This window comes from Schistocerca americana, chromosome 4, assembly GCF_021461395.2.
Source record: "Schistocerca americana isolate TAMUIC-IGC-003095 chromosome 4, iqSchAmer2.1, whole genome shotgun sequence".
NCBI classification, from domain to species: domain Eukaryota; kingdom Metazoa; phylum Arthropoda; class Insecta; order Orthoptera; family Acrididae; genus Schistocerca; species Schistocerca americana.
In genome coordinates, this window is record NC_060122.1 from 113,008,770 (window position 1) to 113,029,800 (window position 21,031).

Consider the following 21,031-nt stretch of genomic DNA (forward strand, 5'->3'; position numbering starts at 1 on the left):
ACAACAAAAGACTACTAAACAGGTAAGCTTTCGGCAGGAAGGCCTTCTTCTGAAATACACAACATACACACACATATTCATGCTAATGCAGCTCACACACACATGACCACTGTCTCTGGCTGCCAGGGCCAGAATGCGAGCAACTGTGCATGATGGGAAAGCACTCTAGGTGGTAGGTGTAATGAGGCTGTGGCAGGAGGGGGATGGAGAGCAGGGTATGGGTGGGGGACAGTTAAGTGCTGTTTGTAGGAGCACACAGGAATGAGGTGGAGAGAGGATGTGGCAGCTAGGTGGAGTTGGGAGGTTACATGGCTTGGAGGGGGGGGGGGGCAGAAGAGGGGGGAAGTAAAAAGACTGTGGGTGTGCTTGTGGAATAGAAGGCTGGGCTGTGGAGGGGGAACAGGGAAGAGGGCAGGTGGTTAAAGGACAATGAGTAACGAAGGTTGAGGTCAGGAGCATTATGGGAACATAGGATGTATTGCAGACAGAGTTTCTACCTGTGAAATTAAGAAAAAATTGGTGTTGGTGGGAAGGATCTGAACAGCACAGGCTGTGAAGCAGTCATTATAATTGTTTCTTGGTGGGCAGACAGCTTGTCGGTTGTCACGCCCATGTAGAATAAAGCACAGTGACTGCAGTTTAGCTGCAAGCCATCTAACCTCCTGACTGCACCTAACTGCCCTACCCTCTCTCCATCTCATCCCAGTACGCTCGCACAAACAGCACTTTACTGTGCACCATCCATACCCTGCTCTTGCTCCCCCTCCCCACCCCAGCCTCCACCTTATCCCCACCACCCAGACTGCTTCACCTATCATGTGCAGTTGGTCGCAGTCTGGCTATGTTAGCCAGAGACAGTGGTGATACGTGTTTGAGCTGCCTTTGCATGAATGTATGTGTGTATGTTGTCTATTTCTGAAGAAGGCCTCCTGCCAAAAACTTACATGTTCAGTAGCCTTTTTGTTGTGCCTGTTTGTGACTCAACATCTCCGCTATATTTTAAGTAGTTATCTATCCTTTTCATAATACTGTCAATTGTCATACACAGACACAACAAAAAGACTGTCAAACTTGTAAGCTTTTGGCCAAAAAGACCTTCATGAATATTAGACAACACACACACACACACACACACACACACACACACACACACACACACACACACCTCACGCAAACGCAACTCATACACACGACCATAGTCTCTGGCTGCCAAGGCCAGACTGTGAGCAACTACACATTATGGGAGAAGCAACTTGGGTTATGGGGGTAAGGAGGAGGCTGGGGCTGGAAGAGGGAGGGATAGCAGGGTAGGAGTGGTGGACGGTAAAGTGATGCTTGTGGGAACATACAGGGATGAGGTGGAGAGAGGGCAGGGCAGCTATGTGCTGTCGCCAGGTTAGACAGTGGAAGGGGGTGTGGAGAGGGATGGAAGTGGAAAAGAAGAAAAGTAAAGACTGTGGGTGCGGTGGTGGAATAGAGGGCTGCATAGTGCTGGAGCAGGAACAGGGAAGTGGGAAGGTGGGAGTAGGGCAATGACTAACAAAGGCTGAGGCCAGGAGGGGCACGGGAACGTAGGATACATTGCAGGGGAGTTCCCACCTGCAGTTCAGAAAAGTTGGTGTTGGTAAGATGGATCCAAATGGCACAGGCTACGAAGTAGTCATTAAAATGAAGAATGTTGTGCTGGCCAGTGTGCTCAGCAACTGGGTGGTCCAGCTGTTTCTTGTCCACGGAGTGTCAGTGGCCATTCGTGCAGACAGACAGCTTGTTAGTTGACATGCCCATGTAGAATGCAGCACTATGGTTACACCTTAGGTTGCTGATCACATGACCAGTTTCACAGGTAGTCCTGCCTCTGATAGGATAGATAATGCTTGTGACCAGACTGGAGTATGTGGTGGTGGTAGGATGTATGGGACACATCTTGCATTTAGGTCTACTGCAGGTATATGAGCTATGAGGTATGGTGCTGGGAGCAGGGGTGGAGTATGGATGTACACTATGTGATCAAAAGTATTTGGACACCTGGCTGAAAATGACTTACAAGTTCATGGCACCCTCCATCGCTAATGCTGAGATTCAGTATTGTGTTGGCCAACCATTAGCATGGTGACAGCTTCCACTCTCACAGGCATACGTTCAATCAGGTGCTGGAAGGTTTCTTGGGGAGAGACAGCCCATTCTTCACAGAGTGCTGCACTGAGGAGAGGTGTTGATGTCGATCGGTGAGGCCTGGCACAAAGTCGGCAATCCAAAACATCGCAAAGGTGTTCTACAGGATTCAGGGGCAAGCCAGTCCATTACAGGGATGTTATAGTTGGGTAACCACTCTGCCACAGGCCATGCATTATGAGCAGGTACTCAATCGTGTTGAAAGATGCAATCGCCTTCCTCACATTGCTCTTCAACAGTGGGAAGCAAGAAGATTCTTAAAACATCAATGTAGGTCTGTGCTGCGATAGTGCCATGCAAAACAACAAGGGGTGCAAGTCCCCACCATGAAAACATGACCATACCATAACACCATTGTCTCCGAATTTTACTGTTGGCACTACACACTCTGGCAGATGATGTACACCTGGCATTCACCATACCCACACTCTGCTGTCAGATCACCACATTGTGTACCATGATTCGTCACTCCACACAAAGTTTTTCCACTGTTCAATCATCCAATGTTTACACTCCTGACACCAAGCAAGGCATCGTTTGGAATTTACCGGCACGATGTGTGGCTTATGAGCAGCTGCTTAACCATGACATCCCAGTTTTATCAGCTCCCACCTAACTGTCATAGTACTTGCAGTGGATCCTGATGCAGTTTGGAATTCCTGTGTGATGGTCTGGATAGATGTCTGCCTATTACACATTACAACCCTCTTCAACTGTTGGAGACCTCTGTCAGTCAACAGACAAGGTTGGCCTGTACGCTTTTGTGCTGTATGTGACCCATCATGTTTCCACTTCACTATCACATCGGAAACAGTGGACTTAGTGATGTTTAGGAGTGTGGAAAGCTCATGATCAGATGTATGACACAATCACCTGACCATGTTCAAAGTCCGTGAGTTCTGCGGAGTGCCCCATTCTGCTCTCTCATGATGTCTAATGACTACTGAGGTCACTAATATGGAGTTCCTGGCAGTAGGTGGCAGCACAATGCACCTAATATGAAAAATGTATGTTTTTGGGGGTTTCTAGATACTTTCAATCACATAGTGCATGAGGATATTGTGTATGTTCAGTGGGTAGTGGAATACCACTGTGGGAGGTATGAAAATGTAATGGGTAGGACATTCCTCATTTCATGGCTGTACTGCGTGCATTACTCAAAACTTGTCTCTGGAAAACAGTTTAACAAGCAACATGAAAATAAAATGCCAGTTCTGATCTAATTCCAGGGGAATCCTGTAACCCAGTGTATCTTCAACAATGAGCAGCTGGGACTGAAACTTATCAAAGGATTTTATTCCTGTACTTCTGTTACCTTTGGCATATGAAAAATTACAGCAGATACTGTACTGTCTTTCCATTCCTGTCCCGCTACTGAGTGAGTGCACGAAACTTCTTACTACAAATATCTTTTAATTGATAAGTGTTATTGATTCTGGCAAATAGTTGTCATGATTATGCAAGTTGTCAGTGTGTTCATGCCTCAAAATAATGAATGACTTTTATTGGGTCAGTTCCATTCTGGAACAAAAGTGCCGCATTGTTCAATTATATGTGGATAATAAGGTTATGAAACATGGTAGTCATTACTTTGTGAACTGCTTGAGACTACTCATTAAAGTTAAAACAGATTATAAATATGTATAATCTCTTTAACACATCAGAAGTGTTATAACGTCAAGTTTAACACATATATTTCAGAACGACATAGCACATATAAGTCACAGAGTAAGTTGACAAGCAAGACATGTGTACATGTTAGCATTCGAATGAGCACTGAGTCCCAGTCTAGTGGCCGCTGCTCGGCTGGCCGCTTAGGTGGTGCAGCTGCTGCATGGCTGGTAGACAGCGGCCGCACGTAGAGGACGCGCGTAATTGCGCGGCGGCACTTTGAATGATCGGCGAGTCACAACAAAAAGATAATTAAGGTGGAGAAGTTCACCACTTCACTCAGAATGGGGGTAAGAACACAATATGGTACACTATCTGCTGCAAATTATTTTCATATTTCTTAGACGAAGAACAGGGAGAAAATCTTTTAGTAAGTTTCCATTCCAGTTGGTCTTTGTTACAGATATGATGGGTTACAGGATTCTGCCAAAATTTCAAAATAATTGGATATTTATTTTTGTCTGAATTGTTAACCTTTTCTCATTGAAAGAAGCCTCATCAATTAGACCATGCCAGTTGACACCGCTACTTGACTGCCACTATGTGCTGCATCATTAGATAACGAGTGCACATTTTCTGGGCTCAGTGAAACCGCCTTGTGCTGGGGCCCATGCACAGATAACCTACTTTCTTTGTGTGTGCATTCTAAAAAGCTGTAGAATGATTGTAGCAGAGGAGCTGTATGACATGGTTGCTTTCACAAGTGGCACGTCCTCAGAAAGGGTAGGGTAGGACTGGGTAGGGTAAGATTGTGACAAGAGTGGAATATGAAGTCCGGTTTGGTGGACTGGGCAGCTATCCACCAGCTACCCATGAGGGTGAATGACCAGCACTGACCTGTAGCCAAGAGCAAAGTGGACCACCCTGTGGCACAACACAGCTGAGCATAATGTGCTTGATTTCAATGGCTGCTTCCCAACCCTGGCTATCTGGATCCTTCCATCTGACACCAGCCTTTCTGAACAACACAGATGGGAGCTATCTTCAACACATTCTCTTTTCTGAAATTATCCTGGCCTCAACCTGTGGTAACCTACTGTCCATTCACCCTCCACTGAACAGTTCCATTCCCTCTGTTCTATCACCTCCTACTGAACACTCCCGATTCATGTCCCCTTACCCTCATTGTGTGCCATTCTCTGTCAATGCAACCACCAATCATTTCCCTTTTCTGCTCCGTGTTCCTCCCCCCCCCCCCCCCTTTATCTCCCCCGAGCCCACTGACATGGCAACTGACAACTTTGTCCTGCTGCCATCTAGTCCCTGCATGCTCTACAGACAGAGCTCTTTTTTCCCCTCACCTACACCCTACTATCCACATCCCACTCTGGACTGATGCTTTTGTTCAGTGCGGCAGTTGCGATCAGGCGAGAGTGGCCAGAGATAGCAGTCATGTGTGTGTGAAGTGTGCCTGCTTGTGTGTTTTATGTCCTTGTGTGAAGAAGGCTTTGGCTGAAAGCTGAATGTGTAAGAGTGTTTTCATTGTAACTGCATGCAACTCAGTGTTTGATCTTCACAGTGAGTAGCAATCCATCCTTTCCATAATACTGTTGGTATTGCAACATTGTTTGATTTTGCCTTACAGTGCATGTCCATCCTGAAACCTGTGATGTTTTCCCTCATCACTATTCTCTAAAGCATTACTCTACTCATTGTCTGTTCCTTCTCTTGTTTCCTGTGTTTTTTCATCACCTTCCAAACTGCACATGCTCTAACATCTGAGTCACACAGCGTCAGTGGCCACATCCACACGGAACACATGGCTATGTGACAGTCCGGATTGTTGATGTAGCTTCTCATACCCCAAATTCTTCCTGCCGATAATTATAACTGTTCCTATTGCTCAGATTTCCACCCTTATCCTCACATTTCATTTGCCACACCTATATGTGCCACAGGAACCTGGGAACCATGACCCAACAAATCTTTCCTCCCCCACTCGCTTTTATCTTATTACAACATGCCCATATTCTCATACTTCATCCATGCCATCCTTCATTACCAAGTTTTAGTATGTTTTTTACATATTTTTTGCATGAATTTTTTAAGTATTTTCACGTATTAGTGCACATTTTTACACTCTTTTCATATCTGTATGTATGTTTACATGTTTTTTTTTCTGTTAACAAGCTGCCCTCACAACCCCCTAACACCTTTATTTACCCATTTCCTACACCATTTCCTATTTCTCTAATGATACCCCTGACATAATGGACCCTGCTCCATCTTTCTACACCAGTTCAGAAAAGTATACATTACACTGGCTAAAAGCAACTCCCACATCCTGTTCCTTATGCTGCATAAACCATGGAATCCCTCCCAATTGGCTAGCAATAAAAACCCTTTTCTCTGGACACCACCCCTCCTTTCATAATGACCTACACCTTTTCAGATTCTGCCAGCCCCTGTCCCTCACAAATAAGTAACTGCAAAATTGTCTCCCTGGCACAGGCATCCCAGAATGATCTCTGTTCCCTCTGCAATCCTTACTACATTACTGTGCAATCCTTACTATATACATCACAACTCTAGAACTGAATCCCTTTCTCTCCAGTACCCATAGAGTACTCGAGACACCACCTCCATAAGTTATCCAAACTGTTGACATCCTACTGACACCTTGGGGCACCATTATCCAACCCCTATGCCACTCATAGTGTTCCTCCCTGTCAACCCCTCACAACACACAAAGCTCCATACCAACACCAATCTAGAGCAGTAACAATCCCAGAACACTGTTGTTAAACCTCTTAACTAAGTCCTCAGCCCCACACAAGTTTCTGTCCTACACCCAAATGTAACCCTGTTGGACATACAAATCCTTCCAACCAAAACCAACCTAATCCTAACACTGAATCCAGCCTCTCCCAGTTCATATCACAATTCAATCGTGATACTCCCCCCTCTCACCTAACCACTCCCTAGTCACCTTCCAGGAATTCCTTACTTCCAACTTGGCTTCACCGTCCTACCTCAGTTACTTTCCTAAGAACACCAACCTTTGAGCAGATGGAAGGACAGCCATACAAAACAGATCATGACCTAATCATCCTAGCTGGAGACAAATGTCCACCACTGTCATTATGAATCACAGGCCTCTGCCAAGAGCCTGATTCTTCCACCGATAAACTTTGCCAGACTGATCCCATCCAAGAAGTCCATCATACCCTCCAATCCCTGTTTAAAGCCTTGGACCCTTCTCAGAACCTCTCCCCCAAACCCTTTCCCTCCTCAGTCTTATAGCATACCACATAAGCACCTTCTACATTCACCCCAAAATCCAACAATCCTGCATGCCTGACTGTAGCTTGTTAATGTTCCCACACTGTAAAATTTCGGCCCTCATTGACCAACACCTCATACCATTTGTCCAATTCTACCCACCCGCATAAAAAATACCAACCACTTTCTTCACTGACTCTCCACCATCCCCATCCCTTTACCTGCTGCATACCTACTCGTTGCTATTGACACCACTTCCCTCTACAACACCATCTCTCATGCCCATGGTATTGCTGCTACTGAACACCACCTCTCCCAACATCCTTCAGACTCCAAACCCACTACTTCATTCCTCATATAACTTACTAACTGTATCCTAACACACAACTACATCAATTTTGAAGGGAAGGTATACAAATAAACCCATAGCACAGCCATGGGCACCTACATGGCACCATCGTATGCCAACCTGTTTGTGGGCCATCTAGAAGTAACCCCCTTGGCCTCGCAAAACGCCAAACCCTGGTGTGGTTCAAGTTCACTGATGAAGTCTCTATGACCTGGTCTCACGACCAAGACACCCTACCCTCATTCTTTCACAGCTTCAAACTCTCTCATTCACTTCACATTGTCCTCCTCAACTCAGCAAGCCACCTTCCTAGATGTTGAACTCCTCTTCTCTGATGAGTCCATCCACATCTCTGTCTACATTAAACCCAACAGCCACCAACAGCACCTGCTTTTTGATAACTGCCATCCCTTCCACACTGAAGATTCCCTCCCACACAGCCTGGCCACCTGGGGATAGCTTTCTGTAGTGGCAAAAAACCCCTGGCTCAGTATGCTGAAAGAGTCTTAAATGTCTTCACATACAGGCACTACCCCCAGATCTAGTCCACAAACAGATTTCCTGTGTCAAATGCCCCCACTCTCCCAATCCTACCACCACTACCAAGAACTAGCTACAAAGGAGTAGCCCCTTTGTTATCCAATACACCCCATACTGAAACTACTGAACCACATCCTTCATTGGGGCCTTAATTACCCATCATCATGCCCTGAAATGAAGGACCTCCTACCCAAGATCCTTCTCATCCCTCTTACAGTGGTGTTCTGTGGCCCATCCAACTTCCACAACATACTAGTCCACACCTATGTCACTCCCAGTCTTAACCCTTTGCCACTGGGATTATGCCCCTGTGGAAGACCCAGGTGCACAACTTGCCCAAACCACCCACCCAGAACTTCCTATTCCAGTTCTGCCACAGGGTTATACTACTCCACCAGGGGCCAGGCCACCTGTGAAAGCAGCCATGTCATACTCCATCTCTGCTGCAATCATTGCATAGATTTTTATATTGGTATAAGTGCCAACCAGTTGTCCACCAGGTGAATGGCCACTGCCACTCTGTGGCCAGGAGCAAAGCAGACCACCCTGTGGCACAACATGCAGTTAAACATTACATGCTTGATTTCAATGGCTGCTTCATAACCTGTGCCATCTGGATCCTCCCCTCCAGCACCAGCTTTTCTGAACTGTGAAGATAGAAGTTATCTTTACAACACATTCTCTGCTCCCAGAATTATTCCAGCTTGAAACTGTCATAACCCACTGTCCACACACCATCACCCAACAGTTTCTGCCCCCTTTTCTACCATCTCCTCCCAGTTAATGTCACTTCACCTTCATTGTGTGCCATTCTCTGCCAATGCACCCACCCATCACTTCCCTTCTCCGCTCTTCATCCTCACTGTGTGCCACTCTTTGCCAATGCACCCACCGATCACTTCCCCTTCTCTGCTCTTCTGTTTTTCTACTTTCTGTTTGCCCCATACCTCCTTTTCGCACAGTCTCCCAACTCTGCACCTGCTGCCATCTGGTCCATACACACTCCACCAGACAGCACTCCTCTCCCCACACTCACGCCCACACAAACTCTATTATTCCTGCACTACTCTAGATTTCTGCTTTCATTGAATGCGGCATTTGCAGTCTCGCCATAGCTGCTGGAAGCAGCAGTCATGTGTGTGAGGCATATCTGCTAGTGTGAATGTGTGAGTGTTTTCCCTTTTTATTCTGAAGAAGTATTTGGCCAAAAGCTCAGCGTGTAACACACTTTTTGTTGTGCCTGTCTGCAACTCAATGTGTCACATTTATGGTGAGTAGCACTCTAGTCATTTCACTATATTGTTAAAATTTCTGTTACTTGCAATAAAATTTCTCTCTGTGGATGTTAGGTTTAAAAGTTTACTTGTTTTGTGAGAAAAACTGTACCCAATAGCAAACAGCAGTAACAGTACTGCAATCAGCACAGAAAAGTACTTCAGGACCATGAAAATTACAAAAATATAAAAATTCATATTGCATAGCATAAATGGCAACAGGTCTGTGGGACAGTATTATCTGTTGTCCTCATGAAACTTTTCCTGGATGTCAGTCAAGAAGGAAGACAGTGGTGATCATATAATGGCTGTTTGTGGGAGGTAGATTACCCGATGCCTTCCTCTGCATGCAGCTGTCTCATGCCTGATGTCTGGAGAGGCAATTCCAGCTAAGTGGTGGAGTTTATCTGGTGGTTTAAGTTTCAGACATCCAAAAATTAGTCTACATGACTCATTAAAAGCAATAGCCATTAGTTAAGCAGGGGCAGAATTATAGAGGACTAGTGTATTCACCTGCAGTGTAACACAACGATAACACTGCAGTTTTAACTGTTTTTGTGCAGCCCAGGATGTTCTCATAATTTTGTGGAATATGTTGTTTCTTGCAGATACTTTTTGATTTACATTTAGGCAGTGATGCTTAAAAGTCCTTGAATGGTCAAGAGTAATTTTAAGATATTTGAGCTGGAAACTGTGTTCCAGCTGCACTTCTCTCCAGAGCATTTGAATTTTCCTGAGATCCCATCTCTTCGTCATATGTAATGCATACACTTGTATTTTGCTGAGATTTGTTTTTAACTAGTTCTTACAGCAGTATTTATCTAATTTCTCCAGAGCAGCACTAAGATTTAGTTTCATGTGTTTAAAGGTCTCACTCTGGAAACAGAGAGTGAGATCATTGGCATAAATGACGCTTTATGTTATTAGTCAGGGGTTGATAATTGGTACAAGCATTAAATAACAGAAGTGCCAAAATGCTGCTCTATTTCAACCCCTTCTTTTGGTATTCTACTGTTATTGTGTCATCCTTTACCAGAAGAGCTAGGTGACTCTTTTCAACAAGTGTGAGATTTTGTAAGCTTGTGTCATGTTAGGATTCATGGTGTGGCATAGGGTCAAACATTTTGTATGTATGACTGCTTCATTTCTCCATGATGTTAGGCCTTCTTCTTTCACTTGCTGATAACTGTCATCAAATGTTTTCTTCAGTTCAGCCTAAAATTTGCCCCAATTATAGAGCTACTCTTCATTGTTATCGATCCACTGCTGGGCTGTGCCATCCAAGCAAAAGTACACACTTGCCAAACATATAATGTAATCGCACCTGTCAAATCCTTTCAGCCATTTTGCTGGGTCCTGACCAGCATATCCAGAAAACACTGATGGAAGCCTAATGTGCAGCTGACTTTGTGTTGTTTTGCAGTCCATCTGTCTCTTGACTCTACTGATTTTAGGAATGATGTACTGCCTGTATGCTGGTTTCTGTCCATGTAGGTGATAGCTCTTACATTACTTACATGGAGCCACAGTGATGTAGCTGTTTGAAGTATGTAGTGTCTCCATCAACTATGTCATGTCAAAACCACAATCAAGTTTAAATCTGAACACAGGATTGTCAATAAAGTACAGCACTTAGAACCAAAAACTCACTAATTACTTACGTCAGTGTAAAGCCACACCAGAACTGGCCTCCTGGGTGGAGAGTGCAGTTATTTATACAAACATCAAATATTCCACAATGCTAGTATTCAAACAGTGGGAAATCCAGGGTGGAACAATGATAATAGATTGCTACTCACTATATAGAAGAGATATTCAGCTGCATACTGGCACAACAAGTAGACAGCAACAGATTTGAGTTTTTGGCCACAAGCCCTTCTTCTAAACTAGAAAGCACACACACATTCATAAAAGCACAACTAACACAGGACTGTGTACAGACAACTTTGCCTGATGGCAGAAAGAATCTATAGATGGTGAGGGTAAGGAGGAGACTGGGGCAGGGAGGAGAGGGATAGCAGGGTAGGCATAGGGCTGCTTATGGGAGCATGCAGGGATGTGGTGTAGACAGGGTAGGGCTGCTAGGTGCTGTGGGAGGGGAGGGGGAGGGAGCAGAAAAGGAAAGAAGTAGAGGAGGGCAAAATACTGGTATGGGTGTATGTGTGGAATAGAAGGCTGTGTGGTGCTGGAGTGGGAATAGGGATGGGAATAGCTGGGTAAAGGACAGGGACTAGTTAAGTCTGAGGCAGCGGAGTGGGGGCAGGTGGGGAGGGGGGAGCAGGGCATTATGGGAACATAGGATATATTGCAGGGAGAGCACCCATTTGCACAATTCAGAAAAACTGGTGTTGCTAGGAAGGATCCAGTCACAGATGGAAGCAGCAAGGATTATTCCACAAATTTCTCAACATTGAAACTGACCTTAGCTCTGCAGAAAGAACCACAATGACCCTGACCTTATAATCCCACCTGCCAACAAAGGCTCAACCACTGTAGTTTTGAACTTTAGAGGTTACCTGATGGTGGGACTCCACCAGCTGTAAGATTTGTCCACCTTGCCACAGAGACTTCCTTCCAGAAATTGAACAGGATCTCCAGTCTCTCTTCAAATCCTTTGGCCCATCCCATAACTTCTCCCCTACACCTGTCTCCCTGTCTCTCTCCTCACCCCTACCATCCTCACACTACTACCTTTTATATGCTTCCTAAAGTCCATAAACCCAACTACCCAGGATGCCCTATTGGGGCCAGTTATTATGACCCTGCTTAGAGAATCTCTGCTCTCGTGACCAACCTATAATCTGCCCTACTACCTAAAAAACACCAACCTTTTCCTCCACTGACCCTCCACAGTTACTGTTCCTTTACCACACGATACCCTGCTCATAACCACTGATGCCACCACTCTCTACACTAACATCTCTAGTGCCCATAGCCTTGCCACTATTGAACTGTACCTTTCCCAATGCCCAAACGACTGTACATCTAGAACTTCTTTCCTGATCATCATGACCAACTATTTTCACCCACAATTGTGCAGCAATGGGCAGCTACATGGTACCATCCTGTGCCAACCTATTCATGGCCATCTAGAGGAACCATTCCTAACCACCAAGAATCACAAACCTCTTACCTGGTTCAGATTCAATGATGACACCTTTGTAATCTGGACTAATAATGAAATTCTATCCATATTTCACCAGAACTTCAGCACCTTCTCCCCCATTTGTTTCACCTGATCCTCCTCAACCAAACAAGCCACCTTCCTTTGTGTTGACCTGCACCTCAAGATTGCTACATTCGTACCTCCACCCATATCAAATGTTCCAACCACTAGCAACACCTCTGCTTCAACAGCTGCCACTCACACTCCATTCCAAGAAGTCCCTTCCATACAGCGTAGCCACCACAGCCATCACATCTGTGGTGATGAGCAATCCCTCTCCAAATATACCAAAGGTCTCACTGAGGTCCTCGCAGATCAAAATTACCCTCCCACCCTTGTACAGAAACAGATCTCCTGTGCCTTGTTTCTCCAGGCACCTCTCACATTCTCACCAGTTGGGCACAAACGAGTACTCGTCTCGTGACTCAGCACCACTTAGGATTGGAGCTACTGAACCTCATTCTCTGCCAGGGTTTCAATTATCTCTCTTTGAGCCATGAAATGAGGAATATCCTACACACTACCCTTCTCACACCTCCCACACCAGTTTTCTGCCACCCACTGAACCTATGCAGTATCCTTGTCCATCCCTCTCCACCCCTGGTCCCAGCCCATTGCCTCATGGTTCAAATGGCTCTAAGCACTATCGGACTTAACATCTGAGGTCATCAGTTCCCTAGACTTAGAAGTACTTAAACCTAACTAACCTAAGGACATCACACACATGCATGCCTGAGGCAGGATTCGAACCTGAGACCGTAGCAGCAGCGCGGTTCTGGACTGAAGTGCCTAGAACTGCTCGGCCACAGCGGCTGGCATTACCTCATGTGTCATATCCCTGTAATAGACCCAAATACAAGACATGTCTCATACATCCTCGCACCACCAACTATTCCAATCCCATCAAATCCAGGGTTACATGTGAAAGCAGTCATTTGATATACAAACTAAGCTGGAAGCACTATGCTGCTTTCTATGTGGGCACGACAATCAACAAGATGACTGTCCACATGAATGGCTATTGACAATCTGTTGCCAAGAGACAGCTTGATCACCCAGTTGCTGAACATGGTGGCCAAGACAATGTGCTTTGCTTTATGACTGCTTCACAACCTGTGCCATACGGACAGTTTTTCAGAGTTGTGCAGGTGGGAACTCTCCAGTGAATTTGCTGCCCCCCCCCCCCCCCCTCGCTCTGTCCACAACCTTCACTAGACCCTGCCCTTCACCCACCTATCCAGTAGCACTACACAGCCATCTGATCCACCAATGCACTCACTAGTCTCTTTCCCCTTCTCTCATATTCCACCCCCCCCCCCCCCCTCCTGCATCTAGCAGCCCTACCCCAATCCTATGTGCTCTCACAAGCAGCAGTATACCTTTCCTCACCTATAACCTGCTATACCTACCCCTCTCCATCCAAGCCTCCTCCTTAGCCTCACCACCCACACACTGCTTCTCCTGTGAGGCACAATTGCTGTATGTGATCTGGCCTCAGCAGCCAGAGACAGTGGCCATATGTGTGAGAGTTGTGCTCATGTGGCCGAAAGCTCAAATGTGTAGCTGTCTTTTCATTGTGCCTGTCTGCAACTAAGCATCTCCTCTATTTAGTGAGCAGCAGTCTATCCTTTTCACAGGTTTCTAGAATTTATACAACCATCAAATACTCCAGATATATAAACATAAGATTTTTCAAGAACGTTCTTAAAATGATGCAGATATCGCAGCATGGCAGCCAGTGATGCTAACCACAGCACTAAACTGTTTGCACCAGAGCTTGTGATAATATAATACTGCACCTCTATCTGAATTCTACCGAGCGTGGTGGCGCAGTGGTTAGCACACTGGACTCGCATTCGGGAGGACGACGGTTCAATCCCGTCTCCGGCCATCCTGATTTAGGTTTTCCGTGATTTCCCTAAATCGCTTCAGGCAAATGCTGGGATGCTTCCTTTGAAAGGGCACGGCCGATTTCCTTCCCCATCCTTCCCTAACCCGAGCTTGCGCTCCGTCTCTAATGACCTCGTTGTCGACGGGACGTTAAACACTAAGCTCCTCCTCCTCCTCTGAATTCTAGACAGGGATTTTTAACTTTGGTTTTGTAGCTGTTAATTCTACTACTACACTCTTGCTATTAACAAACAGTTGGGAATTCACTTTTGTTATTAATGAACAGCAGACTAAATGCATTGACACACAAGTGTAAGAATCCCTACATGCAAAAAGAGCCTGCTGCACAATATTTTTTTCATTCATTTGTTCATCCATCCATCCATCCATCCATCCACCCATAAATCAATCAATCCATCATGTTCTGTAGATCATATCAAAAAAGAGAATCTCCAGGGATTTGGAATGAGTCAAGGTATATAATAACAAAAGACTAGAAAATCATAGAAACTTCAGTTGAATACTGTATTAAGAATAAACTAACACTCTTACACTGGTTTTGATCGGAGGCACATTTGATTGTTGAAAGAAAACTAACACTAAATTGCTTCATTATGTACATGATTAGACAAGTTAAATTTAATTGAGTACATTACAAAGAAAGATGCTACTTTGGGGGTGAGGGAAATCCTTTAACTTGTAAGTTACACTAAGTAACTGCTGTTTTCTCTTGGTAGCTTAATGTTTACTTGACTAGCATGGTATTTTTCAAAGTAAATATGTACTTACATCTGTAAATACTGAGTCCTTTTTACAATACATTACACCTGTTCATGCAGCTCTACACAAAACTCTGCTACTTACCATGCAGCTAACATAAGTTTTCTATACTTAGAACTAGGTATTCAAATAATTTGTAGAAACAGTGGCTAGTTTCTAAAGTTTATCATTTTCTTTGGACTGCTAGGGAGTCTCAGTTTCTTGTACTTTTTTCATTTTTTATTTTTTTATGTTAGATGAGAGTATATAATTGTGCTCTGAACACTAGTCAAGGAGGGTAAGTTTTCAGGCAAATTATTTTTGTATCTTGTATTGCGATTATGTACCTCACAGTTTAACTGGAACTGACTCTTTTTCTCACTGACAAGAACCATTACAGTGTACATGCATGGGAAATTGAATGTAATAATTCCAAGAACCTTACTAATGCTTCTGTAAGATGTGCGGTCATACACTTTGCACAAAATACTTACTACTCACATCTGCTTAGTAAACATTATCCCAAAAGAAACTTCCATAAGACAACAAAAGAGAAAATACCTAAAACAATCTGAGAATCTCAGCTTCAGTTCAACACAATGAGAGATGCTTCTAAGAGTAAAACATATTGTAGTGCTTCAAGAATTTCTGCGTAAATTCTAGAATCCCTCAGCCTTCCACCGTCTTGAACACGCAATATTTTAGTTGTGAGTGGGAGAAAGGAATACTATTTACTGTGCATCACCTGTCTGTGTGTGTAGGTTTGAAGTTTATCATGAGACGACTGTAGATGCGGTGATTGAATGGCTCTGACCAGTGTCTGCCGGTTGCGCCATGGAAGCCGTAGTGAAAGAACAAGGAGTGTTTATGTATTCTGTGCTGTTTTATAACTTTGACTATTGTAGTGGAAAAAAAAGAACAGTTAAAATATTGTTAATTGATGCTCATCTTGGACTTGGAGAGGATAAGACATGTATTCAGATTCAGGATGAGAATGGACTTGGTTTTTAAGCCAACTTTCTCTTATGTGTAAATGAACTTTGTTTCTAGCCTTTGGATATGCGAGGAGACTTACTTGACAGTCTTTGTTTATGTGGAGAACGAGATTTGTAAAAGATATGTCATTCAGTGAAGGGAAAGAAACTGCATACGTCTGCTTATTTTTGTTTAATTAGAAAGAGTCTTGAGAAATTCCTGCTCCTAGCAAATATATTTTGGAGAAGAAGAGAAAAGGAGACTGCAGCAGCAAACTAACCAGCAAGGAAAGTCAGTTGACAATCTCAGGTACGTTGTATCATTAAAGTTGTCCAAACTGTTAGAACTTGGTGACTGTGACAGGACAGAAGAGGAGAGGAATTTTGAGATGAAAACAAGATAAGAAGATATTATGTGTTGCCACAGCAACCGAGTATAAGACGAGAGGACCATTACGAGAAACTGGACTAAGCCTAATAATCAAATGGAGAAAATGCAACAAAAGGGAAGGTGTACGAAAGTCATAATGTTAAAAGAAAAGATCTTGACGTGTTAGACTAAGAAGAGAGATGCCGATAACAATTTGACTAAGGAGACCCAGTGTGGGGGTAGACAGCTCTCACACCCATCACGATGATGCAGACGCGGAAAACAAAGTGATACACGCAAAATTGGTCCTTCTTCCATAAGGAAACACGAATATTCAGGACAGGTAATAAATGCACAGCATATTCACACTCGATGACACATCTGCCGGTGCCAAGTAACATAAGGAGCTCCAGGCTGTCATGGGGAAGCTCACATATTACATTAAGTTTATTGCAAATGCTGCACAAATTACTGCTTGGCTGACTGGCTGTTTCAGAAATTTATCCCCTTTGTGTGGTCCCAAGAATGGCACGATGCAGTTTATTTGTTGTGGATACATTGTTAAATCATCATCATTTGATTCATTTTGATCCAGCTAATCCCGCTGTGTTGGCTGTGGATGAATCTCCTTATGGGGTTAGAGTTATGCATCCCCATAGAATTGATTCATCTATTTGGCCTACTGCTTTTGTGCAGTGCATTTATAGTTAACTTGAAAAAGAGGTGCTTCCCATTATATATGGTATCCCACCATTATATTTACAGTCTAAAGCTCTATTTGATTGCAGGTCATCAGCCTTTAGCAGCTTTGTTCAATCATTACATGCCTGTAGCAGCATGGACAGTGCAAAAATTGCTATGTTTGGCTCTATTATTAACTAATTATCAACATGAGTTGTTGTACAGGCCCACTTCACAACATCTGAAGGCTAACTTCTTGCCTCGGTTACTGGTCAATACCAACACAGTTTCTGAGGAATCATGTTATCAATTCAATACTCAGGATTTTGAAATTCTTCAAAATTTTCCTCTTGAGTCCTGGTGCATTGCTGGAGTAACTGCTTCTGACCCAGCTCTTCAGGTAGTTTTGCAACATGTGTGCCACAGGTAGTTTGAAAGAAATTCCCCATGAAGTGGCGCATTACTACTTTTCACACCATCATGCACTTACTGCACAGTCAGGTGTTCTGTAGCATACAACATGGGTTGTGATTCCTCATTTCCTCCAATGGGAAGTTTTGCCTTTGTTGCACCAAGGTCACTGTGGCATAGTAACCTGCCTAACTGTCACACATGGACACCCAGATTCAGCAAATGATCACTCGTTTCAATGTTTGTGCAGAGCATCATCCAATCCCCTACAATGCTTTTCTGAGTGGCCATATCCGTTCAGACCTCAGCAATGAATACACACAGATTTTGTGGGTCTATTCTGGAAAACAACGATGCTTGTTGGTGGTTGATGCATACAGTATATTACCTTCTGAATTCCCCGTGACATCCACCACTACTACTAGTACTGTATCACCTTTGACTTCAAATTTTTGTCTCTTTGGTTTTCCTGAGGTCCTTATCTTGGACAAAGGACAACAATTCACATCAGCCATTTTCAACAGTCGTGTGCTTTAAATGGCATACACCAAGAAACTACTGCTCCTTTCCACCATCAGCCTAACAGTGATGCTGAATGGTTCATTTGAATGTTCAAAAGTCACATGGAGAAACTCTGTTCCCACTGTACACAGGATCAAGCCTTAAGGATTTTCATTTCTTCCTAATGCTCCTTGCCACATGATGGGAAGTCACCAGTAGAATTATTATGAGGTTGTTGTCACCGAACCCCATCGCATCTTCTGAAGCTGCCACAGATACAATTTGTTCTGCCAGGTCCAACAAAGTTTCGGCCAGGATGCAGCATTCTTTAAAGTTTTTGACAAGAAACAATGTTGAGAGCACAATGCCATCACAGTGCCCTTCTTACATTGTAGAAGGATCCTCTGGGCTACACCTGCATCACCAGAACCAGCTGCGGTGCTCTTATGACAGCGATCCTGACACAGAATCTTTGCCCAAAGATTCAGCATGCCACTGGAGTGCACAACAGCAGTCATCTATGCCTCTACACCTGTCACAGTCAGTGCCATCAAGAGTGGTACCAGAGACTGACCTTGCACTGCCACCGTCACTGCCATAGCTGACATCACTGCCCGTCCACCTGTTGCCAGAGTTGATATCCATGAATGTGCTACTCCTGGTATGCCAGAATGATGTCCCTGGAGTTCCACTTACAGACAGCCCAACAACAGTGTCTGCATCATGGTATTTGAGTGTACACTCTGTAACCAGTTCTTTGGCCAGCGTTCCCAGTAACTAGCAAGGTGGATACCAGGATGCAGACAAGGAGCTGTCATCAGCCAAAGTTATACTCTCTGTCTCATTATGATGTGTGCTAATAGAACATTTATTCAGAAGTTTATATCAAGTATAGACAATTGTACTCTGAAGTGAAGCTATCATTCTGCAATGAACAAAGTGCTAAATAGTACAAGTGTCAGTGACTGTATCACATACATGTCAACTGTGAGGACAGCAATTGCTTCCAAAGTTAAGCATTTACCAAGCTCAAGTTCTAGTAAATTACCAATAATTTGTGTGTGTGTTGTAGTATCTGTTGGACCTCCTCATAAAGTAATCTAGATTTGCTACAGTACACCATAACATGAATATTATTTTGTTGATAAATGTTGGTGTAGTACCAAATCAAATGATTTTTGGAAGTCAGTAGCATTGATGTATCATTACTTACGCTGTAATCTCAGGGCCTTCTAATCTGCTGGCATCTGGCTTCACTGAACCTTCAGAACCATGAAGCAGCTCATCAGAAGTATTACTTCCATCATCACAGAGTGGATCACATTCCAATCTGGTGCTTAGATTATGCTCCTCCATGGAAAATACACCATCACATTGACTCTGAAAGGTAGTCATTATAACAGAACTAAGGCTTTTAGACACTAACAATTTTTCTTGAATATCAAAGAGTAATTAAGATGACCACTGTAGGTTTGAAAACCAATTATTTTTTAATAATAAATTTTTTTTCTATTTTTTATATATTGTTATGTCCAAACAAGGAAACATGCTATCCACATTTCCATCCATATTCTACAAGTCACTGCAAAGGATTTTGGTAGGGAAAGCAAACGGTAGAATTCGTTTTATTGGGAGAATTTTAGGAAAGTGTGGTTCACTTGTAAAGGAGACTGCATATAGGATGCCAGTGTGATGCATTCACAAGTACTGCTGCATAGTTTTGGATTTGCATCATGTAGGCTTAAAGGAAGACACAGAAGCAATTCAGAGGTGGGCTGCTTGGACTGTTACCGGTAGGCTAAATCAACACGCAAGTGTTAATGGAGACACTTTGAGAGCTCAGATGGGAATCCTCAGCGGGGAGATGACATTCATTGCAAGGAAAAACTACTGAAAAAATTTTGAGAACCAGCATTTGAAGCTGACAGCAGAAGCCTAGATGAAGATAAGATACGAGAAATTAGGTCTCATAGAGAGGCATATAGACAGTAATTTTTCTCGCTCTCCTTGCAAGTGGAACAGGAAAGGAAATGATTAGCAGTGGTACAGGGCACCCTTTGTCACACACCCTATGGGGGCTTGCAGAGTACATATGTAGGTGCAGACATAAAAATGCACAGCAGAGCATGTTATACTGCGTACCAGGATTTCTTCCCATTTTGCTCCTATGAACCATGGACCTTGCCGCTGGTGGGGATGCTTGTATGCCTCAACGATACAGATACATTATGTGCAACCACAATGGAGGGTATCTGTTGAGAGGTCAGACAAATGTGTGGTTATTGAAGAGGAGCAGCAGCTTTTTCAGTAGTTGCAGGGGCAACAGTCTGGATGATTGACTGATCTGGCCTTGAAACACTAAGCAGTATGGCATTGCTGTACTGCTACTGCAAACGGCTGAAAGCAAGGGCTAACTACAGCCATAATATTTCCCGAGGACATGCAGCTTCACTGTACGGTTAAATGATAATGGTGTCCTCTTGGGTAAAACATTCTGGAGGTAAAATAGTCCCCTATTTGGATCTCTGGGCAGGGACTAAGGAGGATGTCATTATCGGGAGAAAGAAAACTGGCGTTCTATGGATCGGAGCATGGAATGTTAGATCTCTTAATCGGGCAGGTAGGTTACAAAATGTAAAAAGGCAAATGGATAGGTTAAAGTTAGATATAGTGGGAATTAGTGAAGTTCGGTGGCTGGAGGAATAACACTTCTCGTCAGGTGAATACAGGGTTACAAATACAAAATCAAATTGGGGTAATGCACGAGTTGGTTTAATAATGAATAAAAAAAATAAGAGTGCGGGTAAGCTATGATGAACAGCATAGTGAACGCATTTTTGTAGTCAAGACGCCCACCACAGTAGTACAAGTTCATATGCCAGCTAGCTCCGCAGATGACAAAGAGATTTAAGTAACGTATGATGAGATAAAAGAAATTATTCAGATAGTGAAGGAAGGTGAAAATTTAATAGTCATGGGGGAATAGAATTCAACAGTAGGAAAAGGAAGAGAGGGAAAAGTAGTAGGTGAATATGGAATGGGGATAAGGAA

The 21,031-nt window shown here is 43.8% G+C and overlaps 1 protein-coding gene across 1 annotated transcript in view; it reads right to left on the reverse strand.

Annotated features, from left to right (window-relative positions):
- The window catches only part of LOC124612736, a 130,873-nt gene that overhangs the window by 31,706 nt on the left and 78,136 nt on the right, over nt 1–21,031 (reverse strand). Inside the window, exon 5 of the mRNA XM_047141114.1 lies at nt 19,194–19,360. Within this exon, the coding sequence (XP_046997070.1) occupies nt 19,194–19,360 (167 nt within the window). The remainder of the gene's footprint in view (nt 1–19,193; nt 19,361–21,031) is intronic.